This window comes from Eucyclogobius newberryi, unplaced genomic scaffold (assembly GCF_026437365.1).
Source record: "Eucyclogobius newberryi isolate DKJ021-1_F unplaced genomic scaffold, fEucNew1.0.hap1 SCAF_10, whole genome shotgun sequence".
Taxonomy (NCBI): domain Eukaryota; kingdom Metazoa; phylum Chordata; class Actinopteri; order Gobiiformes; family Gobiidae; genus Eucyclogobius; species Eucyclogobius newberryi.
This window is the reverse complement of record NW_027315724.1, coordinates 24,811,569-24,837,847: the sequence shown is the minus strand read 5'-3', so window position 1 is coordinate 24,837,847 and position 26,279 is coordinate 24,811,569. Positions and strand designations below refer to the sequence as shown.

The 26,279-nt window shown below is 41.2% G+C and overlaps 1 protein-coding gene across 1 annotated transcript in view; it reads left to right on the top strand.

Annotated features, from left to right (window-relative positions):
- Nucleotides 1–2,165: 2,165 nt before the first annotated feature.
- LOC140379500 (roundabout homolog 2) overlaps nucleotides 2,166–26,279 on the top strand; it is a 75,684-nt gene continuing 51,570 nt past the window's right edge. Inside the window, exons 1-2 of the mRNA XM_072464209.1 lie at nucleotides 2,166–2,254; nucleotides 10,991–11,317. Of these exons, the coding sequence (XP_072320310.1) occupies nucleotides 2,200–2,254; nucleotides 10,991–11,317 (382 nt within the window). The 5' untranslated portion in view covers nucleotides 2,166–2,199. The remainder of the gene's footprint in view (nucleotides 2,255–10,990; nucleotides 11,318–26,279) is intronic.

Below are 26,279 nucleotides of genomic sequence, written 5' to 3'. Positions count from 1 at the left end.
GAAACAATAGCAGACAGATTTGGTTTACCGGATAACCTTTTCGTCTCCTTCATAAAACCTCACTTCAATCTCAATGATCATCCATGGGAGAAAAACAGATTTTCTTATTAATATCCAAAACCGACTGCAAGCTACCTCTCTTTGCAGTCGCAATAACAATAAACGCTGTCCCTGAAACGTCAGCAACATTGGGCCGTTTGTTGCCACCCACCACCAGCGACAGTGACAATGCTTATGTTTGAAGTGTCAGTTATCGCCACAGCTCTCTCCAATCCCATAATTAATAAACAGTGATGCTCGGCTCTGTCTGTGCTGTAGTATTCAGCCTATAGAAGAAATTCAAGGACTTTTCAACAGAGCCACATATATTACACACAAACCTTTACAAGTGATTAAAGTCCAGGATCACTTCAGAGTCTGAGCTTGATAAATCACTGACTGAATATGCAAGACAAGTTGAAACTGTGAAAAAAGAAGATCAGCTTCATCTTGTATGGTTTAAAATGCACACGACAGGTTTTCACGATGTTCTAAGTCATAGCTTGTTTGGTGGGATAGTGCTGCAGAAAATTGTATCATCGTTTTACATCAGTCAAGTGGCAGTTTGTGAAGAAAAGATTAAAAAAAGTTGAAAACTACAGGAGTTCACAAAGGAATCCCTGTCATCAACAGCTATCGATAAAATGTCATACTCTTAAAATGATCCCCAAAGCTCAAGTGTGGAGCACAAATAGCCCTCTAGTCTATCCAAACATCCCTCATCTTTTTGAGTTAAATGAAAGGTTTTATAATCAGTTTAATAGTGAGCACATTCTCTTTTGGAAGGCAGACATTGATGCCATGTTTCTTTCAGTCAAATGGCAGGGGCCAGGGCCATATAAAAACTGGATTTGATTGTAGGATTATTGTTCCCTCAGTAATCTTTCTTTGTGCATAGCTTAATTTAAAGTCCAAACGTATTTATGATAAATGTAATGCACATCACGGAACATGTATATCAGATACACATGATTTACAGATAGTAGTTTTTGCAAGGCATACTTTTACTACCATTGAGTAATATTTAGTTAGAAGTAACTGAAGTACTGTAACACAGCCTTCTACTCTTCCCACTGTGAATTAATCCAAGACTGACAAAAGGTTGATGAAAATGTTAAATGATTCAATTCTTAATGATGCATTTGATTCCCACTCATTACATTTGCATGTGATTTGTTTTTACATTTTTTGTCTCAATTCTTTGGAAATACTAAAATATGAGCTTGGTTTAGTGTTCTGTCTGATCAAATTAACTTCTGTCTGATCAAATGAATTTATCAATCAGAATACCTATATCAGTATATCTGAGTTTTACATTGAAAAATACCCTTGCTGTACTTCTGGATTAATTGTGCCAAACTTTCATTTGTCTCTAAACTGATTTCACTGATCCCTGAGCCTGGAGCTTTTCTGTTCTAGATTTAATGAATGAGCAAGTACTTACAGCTTTGAAGACCAACCTAATGTTTGTTTATAAAGTCACATCCTTCAAAATAAAAATGCGCTTCGAAGTAAATCGGAATCACTTAACAGTCATAGCCAATCAAACTATCGCACGCGCCTTGGGTCTGAAGAGTGACTCGTGAGGTCACTCTCTCTGTCTCTTTAAACCGATGCCTGACTCCGGGAGGCTGGGGAGGATTTGTTGCGGCTGTGAGGACGAGTAGGAGGGGGAGGAGGAGGAGGAGAAGGAGGAGGAGGAGGGGGGCAGCACTAACTGACGCCGCAACCTGGGAGAGCGCGCGCCGCAGCGAGAGCCCAGAGAAAGGGAATTCTTTTATTTATGACCGTTCTAAAAATAGTACCAAACCACCTCCTTTTGTGTGTGTGTGTTTGGAGCTGTGAGACATCTCCGTGATAAGTGTGTGTGTGTGTGTATAGTATGGGGAGGACCAAGTGATGCTGAGTTGCGTTCTTCTGGCTCTGCTCCGGGGCGGTGCTGCTCAGGCTGATGCTCACTACTGACATGGCATTCTGCAACTAACAAAGTTTTCCAGGGTGATTTTTACGCGCTTGGTTTTACCCCGGCTGTGGCTCTCTGGTTGCTTACTTACAGATGTTTTTTTGTGTGTGTGTGTCTTTTTGGTGCTCAGAGAGCGCGTTTTGAGGAGCGTGTTAGTAGGAGTCGACTGGACGCGTCGGGTTGACATCGGCGCGGAGATGCGCTTGGGAATTGTACTTCTAGTTTCTGCCTCGTTCATCGACATCATATCAGGTAAAGTAATGCAGAGTAATGCCATTTTTTACGCGCGGGCAGTGTTTATTTCTCACGGTGTTTGACTTGCGGTGTTTTAAATCAGAATCAGAAAGGGTTTATTGCCATTGTCAATGAACAGAATTCACCAACATAGGAACTTGTCTTGGTGATTCGGTGCATGCACTTTACATAAAACAATGAATAAGTCAAAAGAGAAACAATTTAAATCTGCCATGGGATAAAAAATAACAATAAGATATCAGCTAAAAAAAAAAACATGAATAAAGATTAAAAAAAATAGGCTTAATATGTGCACAGATTTACAGTTGAGTTGACATATGTAGTGCAGAAAGTGAACAGTGCAGTGAGTGATTAAATTACGGTTCAAGTGACTGTGTTTAGGAAGTGTTCTCTCCAGACGTGCATAAAAGCTCTGTTTTTAACACCCAGGGCTAGGCTTCCACAACAAAATTTATTCAAAATGTCACTTATATGAATTGGTGAATATCAGAGTCATATTCCGGGAAACAGGGAGGTTTTACGCACGCACACGCCTTTACGCACAAGCACACACGGACAGCGGGGAAGCATTAGTCAGCAGGAGAGACAGAGGAGTAGTAAAAGTGCGAGCATTTGATTTTCATGTATGTGCAAGAGGAGCACAACTTCTGAAGACACTGTGGGCCACGAGTGTAGTCTCGCCAAAAAGACAGTGAATCCCGTTCAATTGCTTTTAAGAGCTCACCGCCGATTATACAAAAGGGATTATTTGTTTGCCCTTTGTAATCTTAAATTAAGGGGTTAATCCAAAGACAATTTAATACGTTTAAGTGATGAGGACACAGATATGAATGTTTGTGCCCTTTGACCCTGGACAGACAAGGCCCATGTTGTAAATCAGATGCAATATCACATTATGGTTGAACGTTTTGACATGCTCTTCATTCTTTCCTCTTTCCACATGATAGTAGTTTTCATATTATATTTATTCACTTTTTAATTCGATCCATCGAGCTAACCAGGGTTGCAAACATCATAAACAGTATTTTAAGGCTGTTTGAAGTGCAAATTCTTCATAAACATTGATCAAAATGATCTATTTTCGGATTCGTAAGCGAGGCAGCATTCGTCTAATCCAGATTCACATGTTGAATCCAGACTGCCAATTCCAGCGTGTCTCAAATGGAAACCTGAGGATGGTTTAAAAATGAAGCAAGACTCGAAATGGTGTCATTGTTTCTAATTTAGCCGCACGTCTTTGGCTTTGCCCCAAAGTTTTTTCTCAGTCTTTCTCTAATCTGCTGTGCTGATACACACCGCTGTAAAATCTGCTTATTTGGATTCGCACAGCCTTATCTGACTTCAAACCTTGGGTGGTTTGGCCATTCTTACACCATTCGCTTTGCTCTACAATATGAAGTGATGTTGCTAACGGCATCTTTCAACGCCCACACCGTCTGCCTACAAAGTGAGCAGGTATTTTCTCTCACCTCACTGATATAGTGCATTCCCAGAAGCTAAAATTTATACCCAGAAAAGTTTGACCCCCTATGAGCTTTTTTAAAAAAACAGGTTGTTTATTCTATGGACTGCAATCCCGGAAGGTAAAAGCAGAGATGATGCTGATGATATTTCACCATTGTATTTGAATGGGTTTATGTTTTAAGTGTTGGACCAGTGCATTAAGTTTAAGACAGTTGTAGTCTCTGTCTGGGCAGTGGCTGAGGTGTTTTTGGACCGGGCTGTGCTCAAGCTTCTGGTATTCACAGTGAAAAGATGATGAAACTGCCTCATCTTACAAAGCGTGGTGCCTGTTGCCCAGTGTGACCACAAAATACAACCCATTTATGTTGTACATTCACTTATACAAGCCACAGAGCTCCCTCAACCCCCACAAGGACACAGCAATATGAAAAGCGTTCAGTTATAAGTAGTGGTGCACAATTAATCACATACTCATAAAGATCACGTATCATATTGCGGAGCCTATAGTCATTTATTTTCTCTTTATCTGTACTTAAGACTTCTACACGTTGTGGAATGTATGGGGTTCTTGTTTTAGTTTAGCAGTTGGTTCCATCTACTCTCAAATGTGCTCTATGAACTGAATCTTGATTTGAAGTATAATTGAAATTGCAACACAATACACAATCATGCTCGTTCCTGATCAGTGCTGCACTTTAAGATGGTGTCAACTCTTGAATATGATCTTGAAAAGTGCTTATATGAATTGTATAGACATTTAGTTTCTAAGAGGAATCAAGTCTGTGATCTATTTGTCCTTGAAACTAAAGACAAAAAGCCAGGTGGTGATTCATCTAAAGAAGAAAGTTTACTTTTTGAAATGTAGAAAACAGGGCCACATTATCATTTTCCCACAGAGAATTGTGGCTGGATGAAAATAATCTATTGAATATACTTTATTATATATATTTAAATGAAAGTACTGTCCAACCCTGGCTTTGTGTTGACTCAATAACATTATATCAGTGGTACAATTAAGTACACTTAAGCCCCTGGGGAGGACACATGGCTAATATGTGTAAATACTAATTAATGGAAGCATGCAGTTATGTAATGTGACAGCTATGAGCCAAGTAAATGACAAATATAGCCTGAATCTGCATCATATTCAGAGCGGAGATTGCCCCTTCAGCTGCTGACTGCCACTGCGTGTCTCGTGATGCAGAAAGAGAAGAAGATGCAAGTTTGCAATTAAGGCCAATGTGACGACTTGTCATCATTTTCACTCTCATTTTGACTGTTGTCATTTGGCAGTAATGGAAAAATGCCTAAGTATTCTCTCAGTTCAGAGGCAAGCAAAGAAAATATATATAAACTATAACTGTAAACTATCCCTCCAAGCCGCCACTCATAAAGACCTTAGAGTAATACGTTATTACAGTTAATAGATTCCATGGTAGCTCGAATTGCTTAAATAAAGCAGACAGAAGCGTCACAGTTTTGTTTTTTTGCTATCCATATTTCAGAATAGAGTGTGATGATCGGTGCAGGAAACAGTTTTCCCTGTTGGTTACGTGGGATTCTCATGAAATGTTGTGGTGTCATCTGAAATCCAACAATGTGTTTCATTTTCACTCAGGTCGTCATAATATTTGACCTGAAGCAGACTTTGCAGCATCGGGATTGAAAAGGGGAACGTGCTCAAGACGAGTGCAATTCTATTGACTCAAATGCCATTCACTCATATGGATTATTCAAACTTTAGTCTTTAGCCTTAGTTCTTTGTCGTGCCCTGACAACCAAGGCATTTTCTTTGTTGAGTTTTATTGTTTCTAAGTTGACCCAGGCTCCAAACCGAAGGTGACATCTGTTGCGTAACTCCTATGGGTTAAATAGTGGCTTGTTTTGAATTTCAATAAAATAACTCAAGAATCAATGTGTTTTTGTGACTATAACAATATAAAGGAACATTCTGTATGTTCGAAATCACTTTCTGTTCTTTTTATTGTCATTCAAAGGCAGTGAACGTATCCATTGGAGTGGAATATTGAAAGAGAAGAAAGTCCCTTACAAATGATGACTAATACTAATAGTCCTCCTGCCGTTAGTTCTGCACAGAGGTGGGGAGAGAAGCCTAAAATTGCATTCTTAAGAGTAGCGTTACTTCAAAGTAATATGACTCCAGTAAAGGTAGTGGTCCCAGAAATTACTCAAGTAGCAGTAAAAAAATATTAGGGGACACTACTACTCACATAAGAGTAACTGTAAAAGTAACTGGCGGTTTCTGAGTAAATGGAATTGGAAGGACACGATAAATAATGCACAAGGATCCCGACAAGGATAGACACAAAAATGAGACAAAATAAATCATATCTGAACGGTGCATGACACACAAATGTTCAAATCATGTAATATTGTAAACATAACGCTTTTGACATTCATTTTACTTACGCACAAGTACTGTTACTTTAAACTAAATATGACTAAAGTAGTAGAAAATGTATTGTGTCCGAAAACTACTCCTAAATATAATAAGTCTTCAAAAAGTTACTCAAATAAATGTAACAGAGTACTACTTCTGCTCTTGCAACATCCGATCCACTTAACTTAACAATACAAGTAAAAGACACAATATAAACTTATTTATCTATTTAAACTCCACTAATCCTAAGAAATAAAACTACCACTACCGACTATTAAGTAACTGTCACACTGTTAATACTTCTACAATACAACAATAATGGCCACTTCCTGTATATTATCCTAAAATTTGAATACAATTATTAATAAAACTGAATGGAGCATCTACTTACAATGTATTAAGTATTACAACAAATTCCATTGAACAGAAGCATCAAAGTACACATGCGGTTGGGGAGAGACCGTCATCCCGATTCTGGAGCCCATAACTAACCCTAGCCTTAACCCTAATCCTAACCTTAACCTTAACCGTAACCCTAATCCTAACCTTAACCTTAACCCTAATCCTAATCCTAACCTTAACCTTAACCTTAACCCTAATCCTAATCCTAACCTTAACCTTAACCCTAATCCTAACCTTAACCCTAACCCTAATCCTAACCTTAACCCTAATCCTAACCTTAACCTCTATCCTAACCTTAACCTTAACCCTAACCCTAACCCTAACCTTAACCCTAACCCTAATCCTAACTTTAACCCTAATCCTAACCCTAACCCTAACCTTAACCCTAACCTTAACCCTAACCCTAACCCTAATCCTAACCTTAACCCTAATCCTAACCTTAACCTTAATCCTAACCTTAACCTTAACCTTAACCCTAACCCTAACCCTAACCTTAACCGTAACCGTAACCCTAATCCTAACCTTAACCCTAATCCTAACCCTAACCCTAACCCTAATCCTAATCCTAATCCTAATCCTAACCTTAACCTTAACCTTAACCTTAACCTTAACCTTAACCCTAATCCTAATCCTAACCCTAACCCTAACCCTAACCCTAACCGTAACCCTAACCCTAACCTTAACCTTAACCTTAACCTTAACCTTAACCTTAACCCTAATCCTAATCCTAATCCTAATCCTAACCCTAACCTTAACCCTAACGCCTAAACCTTAAAGGCGGTATGGCGATTTGAGAACGCAGGCGGAAGTGCGCATGCGCACTCGCCCGTGCTGACCGATACAACACACACGTGCGTTTGTTTATTAGCGCAACGGAGCGCATCGCATCTCTCGTCTCCCATAGATTTCTGTCCACTTCTGCGTCAGCTCGAACTGTCTTTCTCCGTCTTCATTTTGCCCCGTACACTGAGGGAACTATATTATGACAGATCCATGCGCTTAGGTACGCGGAAACGTAGGGACGAACCGCACGCGGCTGCAGATGAGCGATAGGTGCGTTTTATGATTGATACGTGGCAGGACAAATGATTTATCCACGCCACGAGGAAATATGATAAAAAAAAAAATGCTGAAAAAAATCGTCCATTCCACCTTTAATGTTTAAACCCGAAAAAAAAAATATTGTGCCAAAAGCGCAGCTCAGGACTTCACACATGCGAGTCCGCTAACTAACCGCTGGGCCAATACGTTTAGAAGACTTTTTTGCTGCGAGACAGAGAATCTCTCCAGAATCGGGATGACGGTCTAACCCTAACCCGCATGTTCAAAGTATAGCCTGATGTTATTGCATTTCGCTGCGATACACAACATTCACTCGCACTCGTCTCCGTTGATGTGCTGTGCCCTTGATTCCCGGACGTCACTACTTTGGCCATTTCACACCGCCGTGCCCCGGAGCAACATTTACCCGCAAATCAAGTTCCATAGGAGCGGCAATATCTCCTGAGTGCCACGGGAGCCTCTCAAATGGACCGTGTTTAAGATCTGCCTAATATCTCGCCATCGCGTCTCCATTAACACTCGCATGTTTCTGTGTCGCGGCCCGTGCCTGTCAGCTCCCACGTTTGACGGGAAGGTGCTTTCAAAGATCACTCCACAATCTTCCTGTCACGCACGGAGCATTACTGTGAAAATATTTTGTCCCCTGAAAAGGGAGCTGCGCCGGTATTACGCACAAAGTGGTGGTGGAGTGTGCGCTGATTGCACACTTGTCATCAGACAGGCTTGTGGCATGTCACTTTAGCCACCACCTGCAGCTTGTTGTTGCTTTTTTTTCTCCCCCTCCACCCGTTTTTGACAAGACTATTTTCGTGGTAATACATCTGTCTGCGGCTGCACTGATTCTCCCAACATGATAGCTCCAGTCGTAGTAAGTGGCCATTACAGCTTATTAGTAATTACAAATGAGGGAGACAATCTAACAACATCCACAGTCTTTAGTGCGCTGTCTGCATAGCTGGAAGTTTGCAAATGATCAGCTTAATTTGTCGAGCTTGTTTGCAGACAAGCGGAAATCCACTCCAGACCGATTTGTCGCGGTGACGTTCAAGCTATTCGAACGGTTTTTGAAAAGTAGCCAAGATGTCACAGTATGTCCCTGCGCGCGGGGGCACGGACGCCGCGGTCTCATGCACGCTCCGGCGGGAACATTGGACAAAACATCAGCAATAAGGACATTTTCTCATTTCTGCTTTTTCTTTTTGTGACGACATTTTTGACCGTAATTTGCTGTCTTTTTCGTAATAATGTTAGAAAAGATGCCCTTTCTGACACAAATCCCACTGTGCCCTACTTTTAGCCAAAAAATAAAGTGTTTTTATTGATCTTGAAGAACTCTTGGAGATGTTCTCACTTTGCCTCAAACATTCCACAGAGAATTGTTTCTCTGCTTTAATAAGCGTGTCCTATTGTCGTCATTATACTTTTTTTGTTGGTCCACATCGTGGATAAATGTTGCATCAAGAAGAGAATCTGTGCTAAACAAACTAAACAACTTGCTAACAGTGAATGTCATTTATAACCAATTTAAAGTGGACACAATTGGCTTTCATGAGCTTTATAGTGATCCCTCATAATTCACTTACTCAAAGTTATATTTCGATTTATTCATATATGAACGATAACTGTGTTCTACATAGAAGAGTTGACAGCAAATGTATGTTTTCACCTACCCTCTAAACCCACCCACTGCCCTGTATTTATTAGTGATTATGAGAAAAACAGCCATTTTACAACAATAAAACACATCAATGAAAATCCACGGCTTGTTCTTGTGCAATGTCACTATGAAGTATCAGTTCTGCAGTTTTTAACAGAAAGACAGTGGACTTGTTTCTATAATTAAACCATTTTATCAATTTGGCAATTTACAATAAATAAAATGTGAAAGCACAATCTACATATGTCAAAGTTTAATACTAAACACCTGAAAATAATATATATGTATATGATATGTCTCTACAGTGACATTTTCTGTCATGATTCACAACTAAACTATATAAAAATACATTTGTCCATCCAATATTACAGCGCTGCCATTGTTCTCAGACTATTTAGTACCATGCAACCAAAACAAGGCCAACAATCTTACAGGATTTGATTTGAGTCGTAAATCTCAGAAGCTGAACGGTGCTCGCAATGATGTAATACTATTACAAGAGTTGGGTTTTGATGTGTAAAAACGGGTTCAGCGCCAGGACAAAGACACAGGCAGGATATTATCTGCTCTTCTACAGTATGTGGACATTGTTAAAGCTCCCATTACCACATTCAAATGAATAAGGACATCATGTTTTTTCTGTCATTTTGGTCTGATAAAGCTTTGTTAATTTGACCTACTGAAAGCTTTTTGGCACAGTTTAATGGGACGATTTTTATTCATGTACTGGTTTAGTGTTTTGAAATGTCTCGCTTCGTGACCCAGAGGTGTTAGCTGCCAGCATTACTCATACATGTTGACTCCAAGTTTATCATGGCCATTTCTGTTCATAAAAAGACACAAATCTGCCATAAGTGGGGGTTTATCCAGATTAAGTATAATGCACCACCACAACAACATGTCGCTGGGTTACCACCACTACTGATTGCTAAATAATAACTCTGGATGGATTTTCATGGCGTCTAGATTAAGTGCTGAAAATAATACCTTGGACAGAATAGCGTAAAGTAATCAGCAGGCGCACAGTGGCCATTTCATTTCTTTGCTCTTTGTGACTGCGAGATACCATCTGTTCTCTTTGAATCCGACTGAAAGCAGGGGCTGCATTTTGAATTATTTATTTTTCTAAATGTAACACAGTGTTGGGGACATTTGGTCTTGCTCTAAAAGCTCCATGTGTGTTGCATACGTAGCAACGTAGTATATTGTCCTTAGAGAATAAACATTTTATCTCCATCTTTCACTATATTTGTCACATGTGCTTGTTAAATGCATGGCCAGCTTTTCCATCAACTATCTCCCGTCTCCATCATGATTGGAACAGAGATTGCACATATGGCACAACATTTTTTGTCCAAACACGTACACACCTTTAGGTGGTATTTTTCTGTTCAAACAAAAGTCAGAAAATTGTTTTCTCAGACAGCACCTCGCGGACGAGATAACCTATTATTTACTCCTCTTAAAAAAACAAAAAACAATTGCACTGTTATCAACTGCTAACGCACATGTGTAGAAATCAGAATAACGTTTTAATGCGACTGGCATTTTCTGTAATTAATATGTGAAAAGTCTATTGCCTTTAAAAATCTATATTTTAATAATGAAAGTTAAAAAATTAACATAATGTATTGAACTTGCTGTCACTTTGTTCTTAGACAAGGCCCACACACATCAGGGTGCATCTCTTTTCCTGATAATAATCATATTAGATTCATATTAACCGATCTCATGCTTCTTTTCTCAGCTTCTCGTGCACGCCTTGAAGAAAGCGCCCCCCGTATTGTGGAGGACCCCTCGGACCTGATTGTGTCCAAGGGGGAGCCTGCCACCCTCAACTGTAAAGCGGAGGGCCGCCCGCCCCCCAGTATCGAGTGGTACAAGGACGCCGAGCGCGTGGAGACGGACAAGGATGACCCTCGCTCACACCGCATGCTCCTGCCCAGCGGCTCGCTCTTCTTTTTACGCATCGTTCACGGCCGCCGCAGTAAACCGGACGAGGGCGTGTACACCTGTGTGGCCCGCAACTACCTGGGAGAGGCCGTTAGCCGCAACGCTTCACTGGAAGTAGCAAGTAAGGCGCTGTTATTGATCACAAAACTTGTATGTGTCTCTGCGCAAGCTTGCTGTACTAATACTTCACAGTAGTGTCCCAGATATTTTTACAACTGTCGAGCGGCCATTTGGAGGTCCACTAGGCTTGTAAATAATGATAATGAACAAACCAAGTGGAGGGAGAAACTCCTGAAGCGATGGGGCTGTAGTTGGAGTTAAACTCATCCATACATTATAGCTGAGATGTAACACTTTTCAATTACATCTGAAGACGGAATATAAACAACATTTGCAGAGTATTTTTGGCAGACAACTTCCACACAGTCCACTTTGTCAAATGTTGTTTTGTACAGGTGATATAAGTACATTAATGCTTGTGACATACTAATTAATTTGAAACTAATTCATTCTGAAACATTAGCTGACATCTTCACATTTTATTATAGCACAGATCTAGGAGAAATCTGCCCAATTACAATGTCTCAGTTGAAATGAGGTGATGAAAACGCCAGGGTTTAAAAATACATGCCCTCATACTGCAGCCCTCTTTCTGTGTCCTCCCAGAACATCTAAAAAGATGGATCACACACACAAGAGTTTCATGGCAAGAGCTCAAAGTTACACTGGCCAAAGTTAGATTAATGTTCCTGTGCATTGTTATTAACGGTGCCTCGCCATCTTAATTTAGAATACTGTGCTGGAAATCAAACTGCATATTGACCACATTTTATTTGGTCTTATATTTCTTTGTCTTGGTTCCTGCAGAAGATATGTGATGCTTTATTTCTAGTATTCAGCTACAAACTGTCTGAAATTATGATTCTATAATTAGTTTATTGTCAACCGAAACATTCATCCAAGACAATTTCATTATAGAACCAGATGCACTCACTGACTTTCTGTTCAAAAGTGCAGAACTGATTCTCTCCTGCGGGACTTGCCCCTCCATTGTGGCATTTCAGTGAAGCGAGCAGCGGATTTGCATTTATGCTGTTTTTATTTTTTTTAAATGGCTAAACAACAACTAAGTACAGAGTGGTGGGCGGGGGTAAGGGGTAGGTGAACTCAGACATTTTCTTAGCAGTCAAGCCTCAGATTCAATACAGGATTACTCAAGATCATGAATCAATCAAAATACAATTACATTTATTCTGCGTTATGTTTTGCTTTTACATCTAATAAATACAAGTCTTTCTAAATATCATTTTAACTTTCACTTTGGGCCTCTAATGGTCATAATTTGATGGTCAACATTGTTCCAAATTATGCATAACAATTGGTCGATTAATTAGTCAAATATTAATGTTTATTTTGTATCCATTTGATTAAATCTTTCGTCTGGGTTTTTAATTAAACAGCATCTGTACACCTTTTTACTATGAATATTATTCATTTCAGATAAAAAGTAGAATGCATTCTCGCTCAGGAAGTTATGGATTTTTCTCTTTGGACAAAATAAAAAGTTCCAGTCAGTGTTTTGTCGATCTCTTGCAGTGAACAGTTTCTCAAAAGTCACACACATTTTTGATTCAACCTCCCAAAGAGAAAACATGTTCACTTTTTCACTATTCGTTGGCACATAGCACAATTTTTCTCATCAAATTAAAACGAAAAAGTGACATCCATGTTCTGTGGATAAGACACATCATTATACTGCGCGCCTTTTCATCACTGTCTTCTCTCATCCTTTGCTAAAGCCGGGGTAGAGCTGCAAGACACTGTTCACAGCAATTCAAAATCACAATTTGAATGGTCACAATTACCAAATCGCACAGACAACAATGATTGAATTAACATGATTTATTGTGCAAACAACAGAGCTGATGTAGACGTGTAGAAATCCTGCTAATCTGAACTCAATGCTCGTCAGAGAAATCGCAATTAGATATTTTTGCCTTAATCGTCGCGCTCTCGCCTGGTGAACATTTCCCTCAATCATATCAGTGCAGTGACGTGAAGAAAAAAAAGCCTCCCTGCTGTATTTTCTCTCTCTCGCTCGAGACCGGGACACGTGCCACGGTCTCTTCTCCCTCGCCTGATGAAATAGTCTGGCCTTGGGTTGGATTGCGGTTCTCTTGGGCATGAGGAAATGGATTAGTCATCGAGTTGATTAGGAAGAAAGACATTACAGATTAGCAAGGTCGTCGTCCTCATTCGAAAATACACACAACAAATTGAGCTTGGTGATATCTGCCACCGTGTTGGAGCTTTCATGCTGGCACTGGGTGCATGGGGCTTATGGCTGACTGAACTCATCCAAAAATAGGATCCACAGTGTGATATGGAACCTTTTAGCCACCAGAGACATGATGTGCACGAGACAAACGGGTGGTCTCACATTCTCAGGCAAATGGAAAAATAAGAAATAAAACAATTTGTTGTCCATAATTATGCTGAAATGAGCAATAACAATTAGACTGAAGAAGATAATACAAATTTTAAGGGTTTTGCATTTCTAAATTATACTGTATTTTACTCAAAAGTGCAGTATTTAACCTTTCTGTTTTCGTTGTCTGCCCGTTGAGCTGTTGGCTAAGTGACCAAGGTCAGATCTGTGGAGAGGCGAGCTGTATGAATGCATGGTTTCCAGGGGATTTTTGGTCAGTAAAAATACTAGTAGTTGATACATGCAAGACAAAAGTTTATGTTAATGTTTACGTTAATGCCATTCTGTGGAACATTCATAGCAAAGCGATAACATCTCCATGGAGACAACACCTATAAAGGTACATAGAGCGCCTTTAATAATAAAATAAATACAATAAACTTGTACAGCGATTTTTATGACAAATGAGACTTTTGTTGTTGTTGTTGTTGTTGTTATTACTAATGCCAAATCTAACTTAACATCAATTTGCTTCAATATAGAAGCAGAATATATATATATTTTTTGTAATTTTAGTTTTTTATTGTGAGAAAAAAACTGAATCAAACGATTATCCACGATCACTGAGAATCTGACAAAACAAACGTGAAATCTTCATTCCCATTGTCTTCTGCTCTCTCTTTGTCAGCAGCTTCAAGAAATCCAACGTTCTGAATGACAAAATAAAGTGAATGTAAAAAAAAACAATCCAGTAAAAAAGTGTTTTTTTTAGCTTTAGATGTATTTTTAGACTATAGAGTGAATTCAAAAGACAGAATTTTGCTTCTTAAGTGGTCGCAATCACATTGTTTAGATCTTACAATTATATAGTGACCAAAACGATCACGATTATAGATGAACCTAACAATCTTGACATCTCTAGACATGACAAATTCGTTTTTAACTTTCTTCGGGAAAGGTTGAAGACATAAAACAAGAGTTGCCCTACAGCTCCCACTTTTCTAGATTTGTCATGTAAATGCAGTGAGCTGGAGGCGTGGGCTGACTGGTCTAATAAGGCGTTGTTTGGTCGTCATGTCGCTGCCGTCTGCCAGCAGGAGCTTCTTCTAAGACTGCGTGCTGGTGGTCTCTGCCCCCCACACTGTGCTGACTGTGGAGTAAATAGTGACCCAATTAGCTGTGGCAGGGAGGCTGCAGTGTCAATGAGAGGGCAGTTTTAAGCCGGTGGTCTTCCCGTGGTGTTTGTGAGCGGCGCCGTCTTAGGACAACAGGTGGAGGGAGGAAGTGCCTAAGACTCCCACTGAGCTGTAATTAATACTGACACATCTGTCGGACTGTGAGGCCGGAGGAGGCCCGACGTCTCGCTCCGACTGCTTTAAAACCAGCACTAATTACACTTTTAATGCCTACACATGCAGTAAATGTGGGAAGGGACTGTATCGTAACTGCAGCAACGTCGTAGTAAATAAGATACATTTTCAAAGCTTTTTAGGGCTGCTGTTTTCAATGCCAAATATGCTATATGTCGGAATGCATGTAGCTTTTATTTACTGCAGAAAGACTAGACGTACATAGGGACGAATGGGACAAATACAAAGGTTGCTCTCTGTGTCCTGTGTTCTGTTTGCTTTTATTTTATTTTGTATTATGTAAAAAAAAGTCATACTTTCTGCATTATTTTAAATTATGGGAGAACACGATTTTTTTCTTCAAATGAGGACTAGACGTTCATCCAACTCCAATGGCTTTACACTGGACTTGATATGTTGACAAGCCAGAATAATGAGACGGCTGAACTGATAAAAAACCTATTTCATCAGAATATTTTTGAAGCTGTATTGGAGTCAATTTCAAAGACATGAATATGGACGTGTGCCCATCTGAATGATCGCAGACAGTCACATGGTGCGACAGGATTAGAATAAAGTAGGACAAAAAAAAACCACACACACACACATCAAACTTAAACGCTTTTAAACGCTCTGGAGCCAGATGTTTGTGAAACTCTTGATGAAGGATTATGGAGGAATCAAAGTTGGAGCTTCTTCTTATGTGGCACGGTGTCGCTGAGGAAACATATACTCATCATTGCATCTGAATACACAGCGTTTAGCATTTATCTACATGCACATTTAAGCGCTTTAAAGCAACGATGTGCGGCGGGTTAGTGACTGAAACTGAAACGTCTCTGAATGTGTGGCCTATTATTTAACTACATTTGTATGGATTGTAGGTCTTTAACCATTTAGTTTGTAGTTTGCATCTTATTATTTCTATTCAGTTCTAATATTATAGTTAAATTGTTGTATTGAAGTCTATTTTTATCATTTATTAGGCCCGAGCGCCACAAGCTGGCGAGAGGCCTATTAATCTCGTAAGGCCGTGCGAAGCACGGCTGCGAAAGTGCGCGCGTAGTGCGCATGAAATCGAACGCGAAGCGCTCGCCCACTTCCAAACACTCACTAACGCACTCCTTCACTCATGCACGCTGCATTACTCAAGCGCTGCATTCCTCCAAAAACCCTCCTGGCATCGTCCCGTACGCGAGAATCCATGCCGCAGGCATGGGCCATGCTTGTTTCTGCTCAAATCAATGGAAGTCTATGGGGAGTGGGCGGGGCATCCCGACGAAATGGGAGTGACGAGCGCGTAAGCGCTCGTAATGATGATTCCACCCCATGGCGGCATGGGGAAGGCTTAGAGCTTTCAAACGATGTATAATTTGTTGTTATAGAAAAAACGGCTATATTGTTTTTGCTAAAAATATTATTATTAGGCCCGAGCCCCAGCAGGGGGAGGGCCTATTGCTCCCGCAACGCTGCCGAAGGCAGCGTTGCAACTGTCTGACCAAACATGCGGGCGCAGCCCGCATGTTTGGTACCCCGTCGCCCCTGGCAAGTACAGTGAACTAGCCCATGCCGAAGGCATGGATCATGCATACTTACTCCTGCTATGACAGAAATAGTCAACAATTAGTGAATGGGCGTAGCCCATTCACTAATTGTTGACAACAGCAGCGCGAAGCGCTGCATTCCTCCAAAAACCCTCCTGGCATCGTCCCGTATGCGAGAATCCATGCCGCAGGCATGGGCCATGCTTGTATCTGCTCAAATCAATGGAAGTCTATGGGGAGTGGGCGGGGCATCCCGACGGAATAGGGAGTGACGAGCGCGTAAGCGCTCGTAATGATAATTCCACCCCATGGCGGCATCGGGAAGGCTTAGAGCTTTCAAACGATGTATCATTTGTTGTTATAGTAAAAACGGCTATATTGTTTTTGCTAAAAATATTATTAGGCCCGAGCCCCAGCAGGGCGGAGGGCCTATTGCTCCCGCAACGCTGCCGAAGGCAGCGTTGCAACTGTCTGACCAAACATGCGGGCGCAGCCCGCATGTTTGGTGCCCCGTCGCCCCTGGCAAGTACAGTGAACTAGCCCATGCCGAAGGCATGGATCATGCATACTTACTCCTGCTATGACAGAAATAGTCAACAATTTGTGAATGGGCGTAGCCCATTCACAAATTGTTGACAACAGCAGCGCGAAGCGCTGCATTCCTCCAAAAACCCTCCTGGCATCGTCCCGTACGCGAGAATCCATGCCGCAGGCATGGGCCATGCTTGTTTCTGCTCAAATCAATGGAAGTCTATGGGGAGTGGGCGGGGCATCCCGACGAAATAGGGAGTGACGAGCGCGTAAGCGCTCGTAATGATGATTCCACCCCATGGCGGCATGGGGAAGGCTTAGAGCTTTCAAACGATGTATAATTTGTTGTTATAGAAAAAACGGCTATATTGTTTTTGCTAAAAATATTATTATTAGGCCCGAGCCCCAGCAGGGGGAGGGCCTATTGCTCCCGCAACGCTGCCGAAGGCAGCGTTGCAACTGTCTGACCAAACATGATAATAGTAAAAACGGCTATATTGTTTTTGCTAAAAATATTATTATTATTATTATTATTATTATTTTTCTTGTTCTTCTTCAGCGCTTTGATCTCTAATTTGACCCCCTGAACATGCTCAAAAACTCACCAAACTTTGCCCAAAATTCAGAATCGGCGAAAAATTTTATTTTTTCTGGGCCATTTTTTTTTTCGTTAAAAAATGGCGCGACAGCGCCACCGACAAAAGTCAAAATACATTGCGCCTATGGGAGACGCCCCGAGGTCAACTTTGGCGTAAAGCTACGAAATTCGGGACACGCATTCCTCTCGTGAGGATAAACAAAAAAAATCATTGTGGCCACGCCCCCAAACTTACCCTATGGCCGCCATCTTCCTTTGAAAATGAAAACAAGCTGAGTTAGCCATTTTGTTTACGTCAAACTTTGACGAACTCCTCCTAGGGCGTTTTGCCCACCGACTTCAAAATCGGCGTACGTCCTCTGGACAAGTGGGGCATCTAAAGTTATTCAATTTTTTGAGATACCTTTTACGGTCTGTGTGCGGCGCAGCCGCAAAGTTGGACAACTTATTTTGGAATATTGCAGGTCTAAAAATTGCTCCCATTTGATCAAAACCAGTCCGATTAGGACCAAATTTGAATCATTTGTTAAACTTTCTAGTTTGGACCAGTTTAGGCTGACAAAATTGAAATGGCAGTGATAGCGCCCCCTACAGAGTGACCTTTAAATTAACATTGAAGGTCAAAAATTAGTTTTACCAAAATTGTCTAAACTTTACCCAAAATTCTATTTTGCCGTCCCGATCACAAAAGCCAATCACAAAAATGCCTAAATTTTTACGCCGTAGTCGTAGCGATGACAGAAACCTCCCATGTTATCCCTATGGGAAAACCACAAAATCTCTCAAATTACCACATTTTTATGTTTTACACTTTAACGAAGTCCTCCTAGTGCGTTTTGCCCACCAACCTCAAAATCGGTGTACGTCCTCTAGACAAGTGGTGTATCTAAAGTTATCCAAATTTTAAGGATAACTTTTACGGTCTTTGTGCGACGGAGCCGCAAACGTTTCCCAGAATTCTGACTATTTGGCCTTCAGAGTGGCCTATAAACAATAGAGTTTTTCCAAATGACATGATATTTTGAACAAAATTCTAATTTGCCATCCTGATCATAAAAGTATGAGAGCCAAAGTCATATTTTGTACGGCGTAACCGTAGCGTTGACAGAAACATCCCATGTTATCCTTATGGGAAAATCGTAGAATCGCTCAAATCACCACATTTTTACGCTTCACACTTTAATGAACTCCTCCTAGGGCGATTGTCCGATCAAGTTCATATTTGGAGAATATCATCTACACAAGCGGGGCATCAAAACTTACCCATATTTTGATTCTAAGTGCTACGGTCTCTGTGTGGCGGACCCGCAAATATATGTCAGAAATGGGAAAACAGCGAAATCTCTAAAATCACCACATTTTTACGCTTCACACTTTAACGAACTCCTCCTAGGGCGATTGCCCGATCAAGCTCATATTTGGGGAAAATCATCTACACAAACGGGGCATCAAAAGTTATCCATATTTTGATTTTAAGTGGTACGGTCTCTGTGCCGTGGAGCTGCAAATATACTGTCACAAATGGGAAAAACGCCAAATCCTTGAAATGTTCACATTTACGCTTCACACTTTAACAAACTCCTCCGTGGGCAATAGCTCGATCAAGCTTTACTTTGGGAAAAATCATCTACACAAGCGGGGCATCAAAAGGTATCCATATTTTTATTCCAAGTGCTACGGTCTCTGTGCGGCGGCGCAGCAAATTTGACTGACACTTGTGTTCATTTGCACTGGATTGGCCATGTCCAATGTGTCGCCGTCTGTCAAGTTCTTTTTTTATTCAAGACACAATAAGGGCGCCATCTTTATCAAGTCAAAAGCGCAGAGTCGGAAGGCCGGCGGCCCGCGAGGGCCGTTGGATGCCGCTTGCGGCTTTAATTTTTATTATTTTTCTTGTTCTTCTTCAGCGCTTTGATCTCTAATTTGACCCCCTGAACATGCTCAAAAACTCACCAAACTTTGCCCAAAATTCAGAATCGGCGAAAAATTTTGTTTTTTCTGGGCCATTTTTTTTTGCGTTAAAAAATGGCGCGACAGCGCCACCGACAAAAGTCAAAATACATTGCGCCTATGGAAGACGCCCCGAGGTCAACTTTGTCGTAGAGCTACGAAATTCGGGACACGCATTCCTCTTGTGAGGACAAAAAAAAAATATTATTGTGGCCACGCCCCCAGACTTACCCTATGGCCACCATCTTCCTTTGAAAATGAAAACACGCTGTGTTAGCCATTTTGTTCACGTCAAACTTCGACGAACTCCTCCTAGGGCGTTTTGCCCACCGACTTCAAAATCGGCGTACGTCCTCTGGACAAGTGGGGCATCTAAAGTTATTCAATTTTTTGAGATACCTTTTACGGTCTGTGTGCAGCGCAGCCGCAAAGTTGGACAACTTATTTTGGAATATTGCAGGTCTAAAAATTGCTCCCATTTGATCAAAACCAGTCCGATTAGGACCAAATTTGAATCATTTGTTAAACTTTCTAGTTTGGACCAGTTTAGGCTGACAAAATTGAAATGGCAGTGATGGCGCCCCCTACAGAGTGACCTTTAAATTAACATTGAAAATCGTAGAATCGCTCAAATCACCACATTTTTACGCTTCACACTTTAACGAACTCCTCCTAGGGCGATTGTCCGATCAAGTTCATATTTGGAGAATATCATCTACACAAGGGGGGCATCAAAACATATCCATATTTTGATTCTAAGTGCTACGGTCTCTGTGTGGCGGACCCGCAAATATATGTCAGAAATGGGAAAACAGCGAAATCTCTAAAATGACCACATTTTTACGCTTCACACTTTAACGAACTCCTCCTAGGGCGATTGCCCGATCAAGCTCATATTTGGGGAAAATCATCTACACAAACGGGGCATCAAAAGTTATCCATATTTTGATTTTAAGTGGTACGGTCTCTGTGCCGTGGAGCTGCAAATATACTGTCACAAATGGGAAAAACGCCAAATCCTTGAAATGTTCACATTTACGCTTCACACTTTAACAAACTCCTCCTAGTGCGTTTGGCCCACCGATCTCAAAATCGGTGTACCTCCTCTATACAAGTGGGGCATCAAAAGTTATTCAAATTTTATGGATAACATTTACGGTCTCTGTGCAGCTGAGCCGCAAACTTTTCGCAGAATTTGGACTATTTGGCCTTCAGAGTGGCGTATAAACAAGAGTTTTTCCAAATGACATGACATTTTGCACACAATTCTCATTTGCCATCCCCAAATTAAAAGTATGGGAGCCAAAGTCATATTTGGTAAAGCGTAGCCGTAGCGATGACAGAAACATCCCATGTTATCCCTATGGGGAAACCGCAAAATCTCCAAAATGACCACATTTTTACACTTCACACTTTAACAAACTCCTCCTAGGGCGATTATCCGATCAAGTTCATATTTGGGGAGAATCATCTACACAAGCGGGGCATCAAAAGTTATCCATATTTTTATTCCAAGTGTCACGGTCTCTGTGCGCTGGAGCTGCACATTTGACCGATATTTGTCTTCATTTGCACTGGTTAAGCACAGCATTGTACATGTCCAATGTGTCACTGTCTTAGTTCTTAGACAATTGCGTTAGCGCCATCTCTGTAAAATGCAGAGAGCAGAGTCGGAAGGCCGGCGGCCCGTGAGGGCCGTTGGATGCCGCTTGCGGCTTTAATTAGGCCCGAGCCCCAGCAGGGCGGAGGGCCTATTGCTCCCGCAACGCTGCCGAAGTACAGTGAACTAGCCCATCCCGAAGGCATGGATCATGCATACTTACTCCTGCTATGACAAAAATAGTCAACAATTTGTGAATGGGCGTAGCCCATTCACAAATTGTTGACAACAGCAGCGCGAAGCGCTGCATTCCTCCAAAAACCCTCCTGGCATTGTCCTGTACGCGAGAATCCATGCCGCAGGCATGGGCCATGCTTGTATCTGCTCAAATCAATGGAAGTCTATGGGGAGTGGGCGGGGCATCCCGACGGAATGGGGAGTGACGAGCGCGTAAGCGCTCGTAATGATGATTCCACCCCATGGCGGCATGGGGAAGGCTTAGAGCTTTCAAACGATGTATAATTTGTTGTTATAGTGGAAACGGCTATATTGTTTTTGCTAAAAATATTATTATTTTTATTTTTATTATTTTTCTTGTTCTTCTGCTTTTTGATCTCTAATTTGACCCCCTGAACATGCTCAAAAACTCACCAAACTTTGCCCAAAATTCAGAATCGGCGAAAAATTTTGTTTTTTCTGGGACATTTTTTTTTTCGTTAAAAAATGGCGCGACAGCGCCACCGACAAAAGTCAAAATACATTGCGCCTATGGGAGACGCCCCGAGGTCAACTTTGTCGTAAAGCTACGAAATTCGGGACACGCATTCCTCTCGTGAGGACAAAAAAAATAAATCATTGTGGCCACGCCCCCAGACTTACCCTATGGCCGCCATCTTCCTTTGAAAATGAAAATACGCTGTGTTAGCCATTTTGTTCACGTCAAACTTTGACGAACTCCTCCTAGGGCGTTTTGCCCACCGACTTCAAAATCGGCGTACGTCCTCTGGACAAGTGGGGCATCTAAAGTTATCAAATTTTTTGAGATACCTTTTACGGTCTGTGTGCGGCGCAGCCGCAAAGTTGGACAACTTATTTTGGAATAAAGCAGATCTAAAAATTGCTCCCATTTGATCAAAACGAGTCCGATTAGGACCAAATTTGAATCAGTTGTTAAACTTTCTAGTTTGGACCAGTTTATGATGATAAAATTGAAATGGGCGCGATAGCGCCCCCTACAGAGTGACCTTTAAATTAACATTGAAGGTCAAAAATTTGTTTTACCAAAATGTTCTAAACTTTACCCAAAATTCTATTTTGGCGTCCCGATCAAAAAAGCCAATCAGACAAATGCCTTAATTTTTACGGCGTAGTCGTAGCGATGACATAAACCTCCCATGTTATCCCTATGGGAAAACCGCTAAATCTCTTGAATATCCACATTTTTCTGTTTCACACTTTAACGAACTCCTCCTAGTGCGTTTTGCCCACCAACCTCAAAATCGGTGTACGTCCTCTAGACAAGTGGGGCATCTAAAGTTATCCAAATTTTAAGGATATCTTTTACGGTCTCTGTGCGACGGAGCCGCAAACGTTTCCCAGAATTCTGACTATTTGGCCTTCAGAGTGGCCTATAAACAATAGAGTTTTTCCAAATGACATGATATTTTGAACAAAATTCTAATTTGCCATCCTGATCATAAAAGTATGAGAGCCAAAGTCATATTTTGTACGGCGTAACCGTAGCGTTGACAGAAACATCCCATGTTATCCTTATGGGAAAATCGTAGAATCGCTCAAATCACCACATTTTTACGCTTCAAACTTTAACAAACTCCTCCTAGGGCGATTGCCCGATCAAGCTCATATTTGAAGAATATCATCTACACAAGCGGGGCATCAAAAGTTATCCATATTTTGATTCTACGTGCTACGGTCTCTGTGTGGCGGACCCGCAAATATATGTCAGAAATGGGAAAACAGCGAAATCTCTAAAATGACCACATTTTTACGCTTCACACTTTAACGAACTCCTCCTAGTGCGAAAGCCCGATCAAGCTCATATTTGGGGAAAATCATCTATACAAACGGGGCATCAACAATTAGTCATATTTTGATTTTAAGTGCTACGGTCTCTGTGCCGTGGAGCTGCAAATTTGACTGACTCTTGTGTTCATTTGCACTGGATTGGCCATGTCCAATGTGTCCCCGTCTGTCAAGTTCTTTTTTAATTCAACACACAATAAGGGCGCCATCTTTATCAAGTCGAAAGCGCAGAGTCGGAAGGCCGGCGGCCCGCGAGGGCCGTTGGATGCCGCTTGCGGCTTTAATTTTTATTATTTTTCTTGTTCTTCTTCAGCGCTTTGATCTCTAATTAGACCCCCTGAACATGCTCAAAAACTCACCAAACTTTGCCCAAAATTCAGAATCGGCGAAAAATTTTGTTTTTTCTGGGCCATTTTTTTTTGCGTTAAAAAATGGCGCGACAGCGCCACCGACAAAAGTCAAAATACATTGCGCCTATGGAAGACGCCCCGAGGTCAACTTTGTCGTAGAGCTACGAAATTCGGGACACGCATTCCTCTTGTGAGGACAAAATAAAAATATTATTTTGGCCACGCCCCCAGACTTACCCTATGGCCACCATCTTCCTTTGAAAATGAAAACACGCTGTGTTAGCCATTTTGTTCACGTCAAACTTTGACGAACTCCTCCTAGGGCGTTTTGCCCACCGACTTCAAAATCGGCGTACGTCCTCTGGACAAGTGGGGCATCTAAAGTTATTCAATTTTTTGAGATACCTTTTACGGTCTGTGTGCGGCGCAGCCGCAAAGTTGGACAACTTATTTTGGAATATTGCAGGTCTAAAAATTGCTCCCATTTGATCAAAACCAGTCCGATTAGGACCAAATTTGAATCATTTGTTAAACTTTCTAGTTTGGACCAGTTTAGGCTGACAAAATTGAAATGGCAGTGATAGCGCCCCCTACAGAGTGACCTTTAAATTAACATTGAAGGTCAAAAATTAGTTTTACCAAAATTGTCTAAACTTTACCCAAAATTCTATTTTGCCGTCCCGATCACAAAAGCCAATCACAAAAATGCCTAAATTTTTACGGCGTAGTCGTAGCGATGACAGAAACCTCCCATGTTATCCCTATGGGAAAACCACAAAATCTCTCAAATTACCACATTTTTATGTTTTACACTTTAACGAAGTCCTCCTAGTGCGTTTTGCCCACCAACCTCAAAATCGGTGTACGTCCTCTAGACAAGTGGTGTATCTAAAGTTATCCACATTTTAAGGATAGCTTTTACGGTCTCTGTGCGACGGAGCCGCAAACGTTTCCCAGAATTCTGACTATTTGGCCTTCAGAGTGGCCTATAAACAATAGAGTTTTTCCAAATGACATGATATTTTGAACAAAATTCTAATTTGCCATCCTGATCATAAAAGTATGAGAGCCAAAGTCATATTTTGTACGGCGTAACCGTAGCGTTGACAGAAACATCCCATGTTATCCTTATGGGAAAATCGTAGAATCGCTCAAATCACCACATTTTTACGCTTCACACTTTAACAAACTCCTCCTAGGGCGATTGTCCGATCAAGTTCATATTTGGAGAATATCATCTACACAAGCGGGGCATCAAAACTTACCCATATTTTGATTCTAAGTGCTACGGTCTCTGTGTGGCGGACCCGCAAATATATGTCAGAAATGGGAAAACAGCGAAATCTCTAAAATCACCACATTTTTACGCTTCACACTTTAACGAACTCCTCCTAGGCCGATTGCCCGATCAAGCTCATATTTGGGGAAAATCATCTACACAAACGGGGCATCAAAAGTTATCCATATTTTGATTTTAAGTGGTACGGTCTCTGTGCCGTGGAGCTGCAAATATACTGTCACAAATGGGAAAAACGCCAAATCCTTGAAATGTTCACATTTACGCTTCACACTTTAACAAACTCCTCCGTGGGCAATAGCTCGATCAAGCTTTACTTTGGGAAAAATCATCTACACAAGCGGGGCATCAAAAGTTATCCATATTTTTATTCCAAGTGCTACGGTCTCTGTGCGGCGGCGCAGCAAATTTGACTGACACTTGTGTTCATTTGCACTGGATTGGCCATGTCCAATGTGTCGCCGTCTGTCAAGTTCTTTTTTTATTCAACACACAATAAGGGCGCCATCTTTATCAAGTCAAAAGCGCAGAGTCGGAAGGCCGGCGGCCCGCGAGGGCCGTTGGATGCCGCTTGCGGCTTTAATTATTCTTATTTTTCTTGTTTTTCTGCTTTTTGAGCTCTAATTTGACCCCCTGAACATGCTCAAAAACTCACCAAACTTTGCCCAAAATTCAGAATCGGCGAAAAATTTGATTTTTTCTGGGCCATTTTTTTTTTCATTAAAAAATGGCGCGACAGCGCCACCGACAAAAGTCAAAATACATTGCGCCTATGGGAGACGCCCCGAGGTCAACTTTGTCGTAAAGCTACGAAATTCGGGACACGCATTCCTCTCGTGAGGACAAAAAAAAAATATTATTGTGGCCACGCCTCCAGACTTACCCTATGGCCGCCATCTTCCTTTGAAAATGAAAACAAGCTGAGTTAGCCATTTTGTTTACGTCAAACTTTGACGAACTCCTCCTAGGGCGTTTTGCCCACCGACTTCAAAATCGGCGTACGTCCTCTGGACAAGTGGGACATCTAAAGTTATCCAATTTTTTGAGATACCTTTTACGGTCTGTGTGCGGCGCAGCCGCAAAGTTGGACAACTTATTTTGGAATATTGCAGATCTAAAAATTGTTCCCATTTGATCAAAACCAGTCCGATTAGGACCAAATTTGAATCAGTTGTTAAACTTTCTAGTTTGGACCAGTTTAGGCTGACAAAATTGAAATGGGCGCGATAGCGCCCCCTACAGAGTGACCTTTAAATTAACATTGAAGGTCAAAAATTAGTTTTACCAAAATTGTCTAAACTTTACCCAAAATTCTACTTTGCCGTCCCAATCACAAAAGCCAATCACAAAAATGCCTAATTTTTTACGGCGTAGTCGTAGCGATGACAGAAAC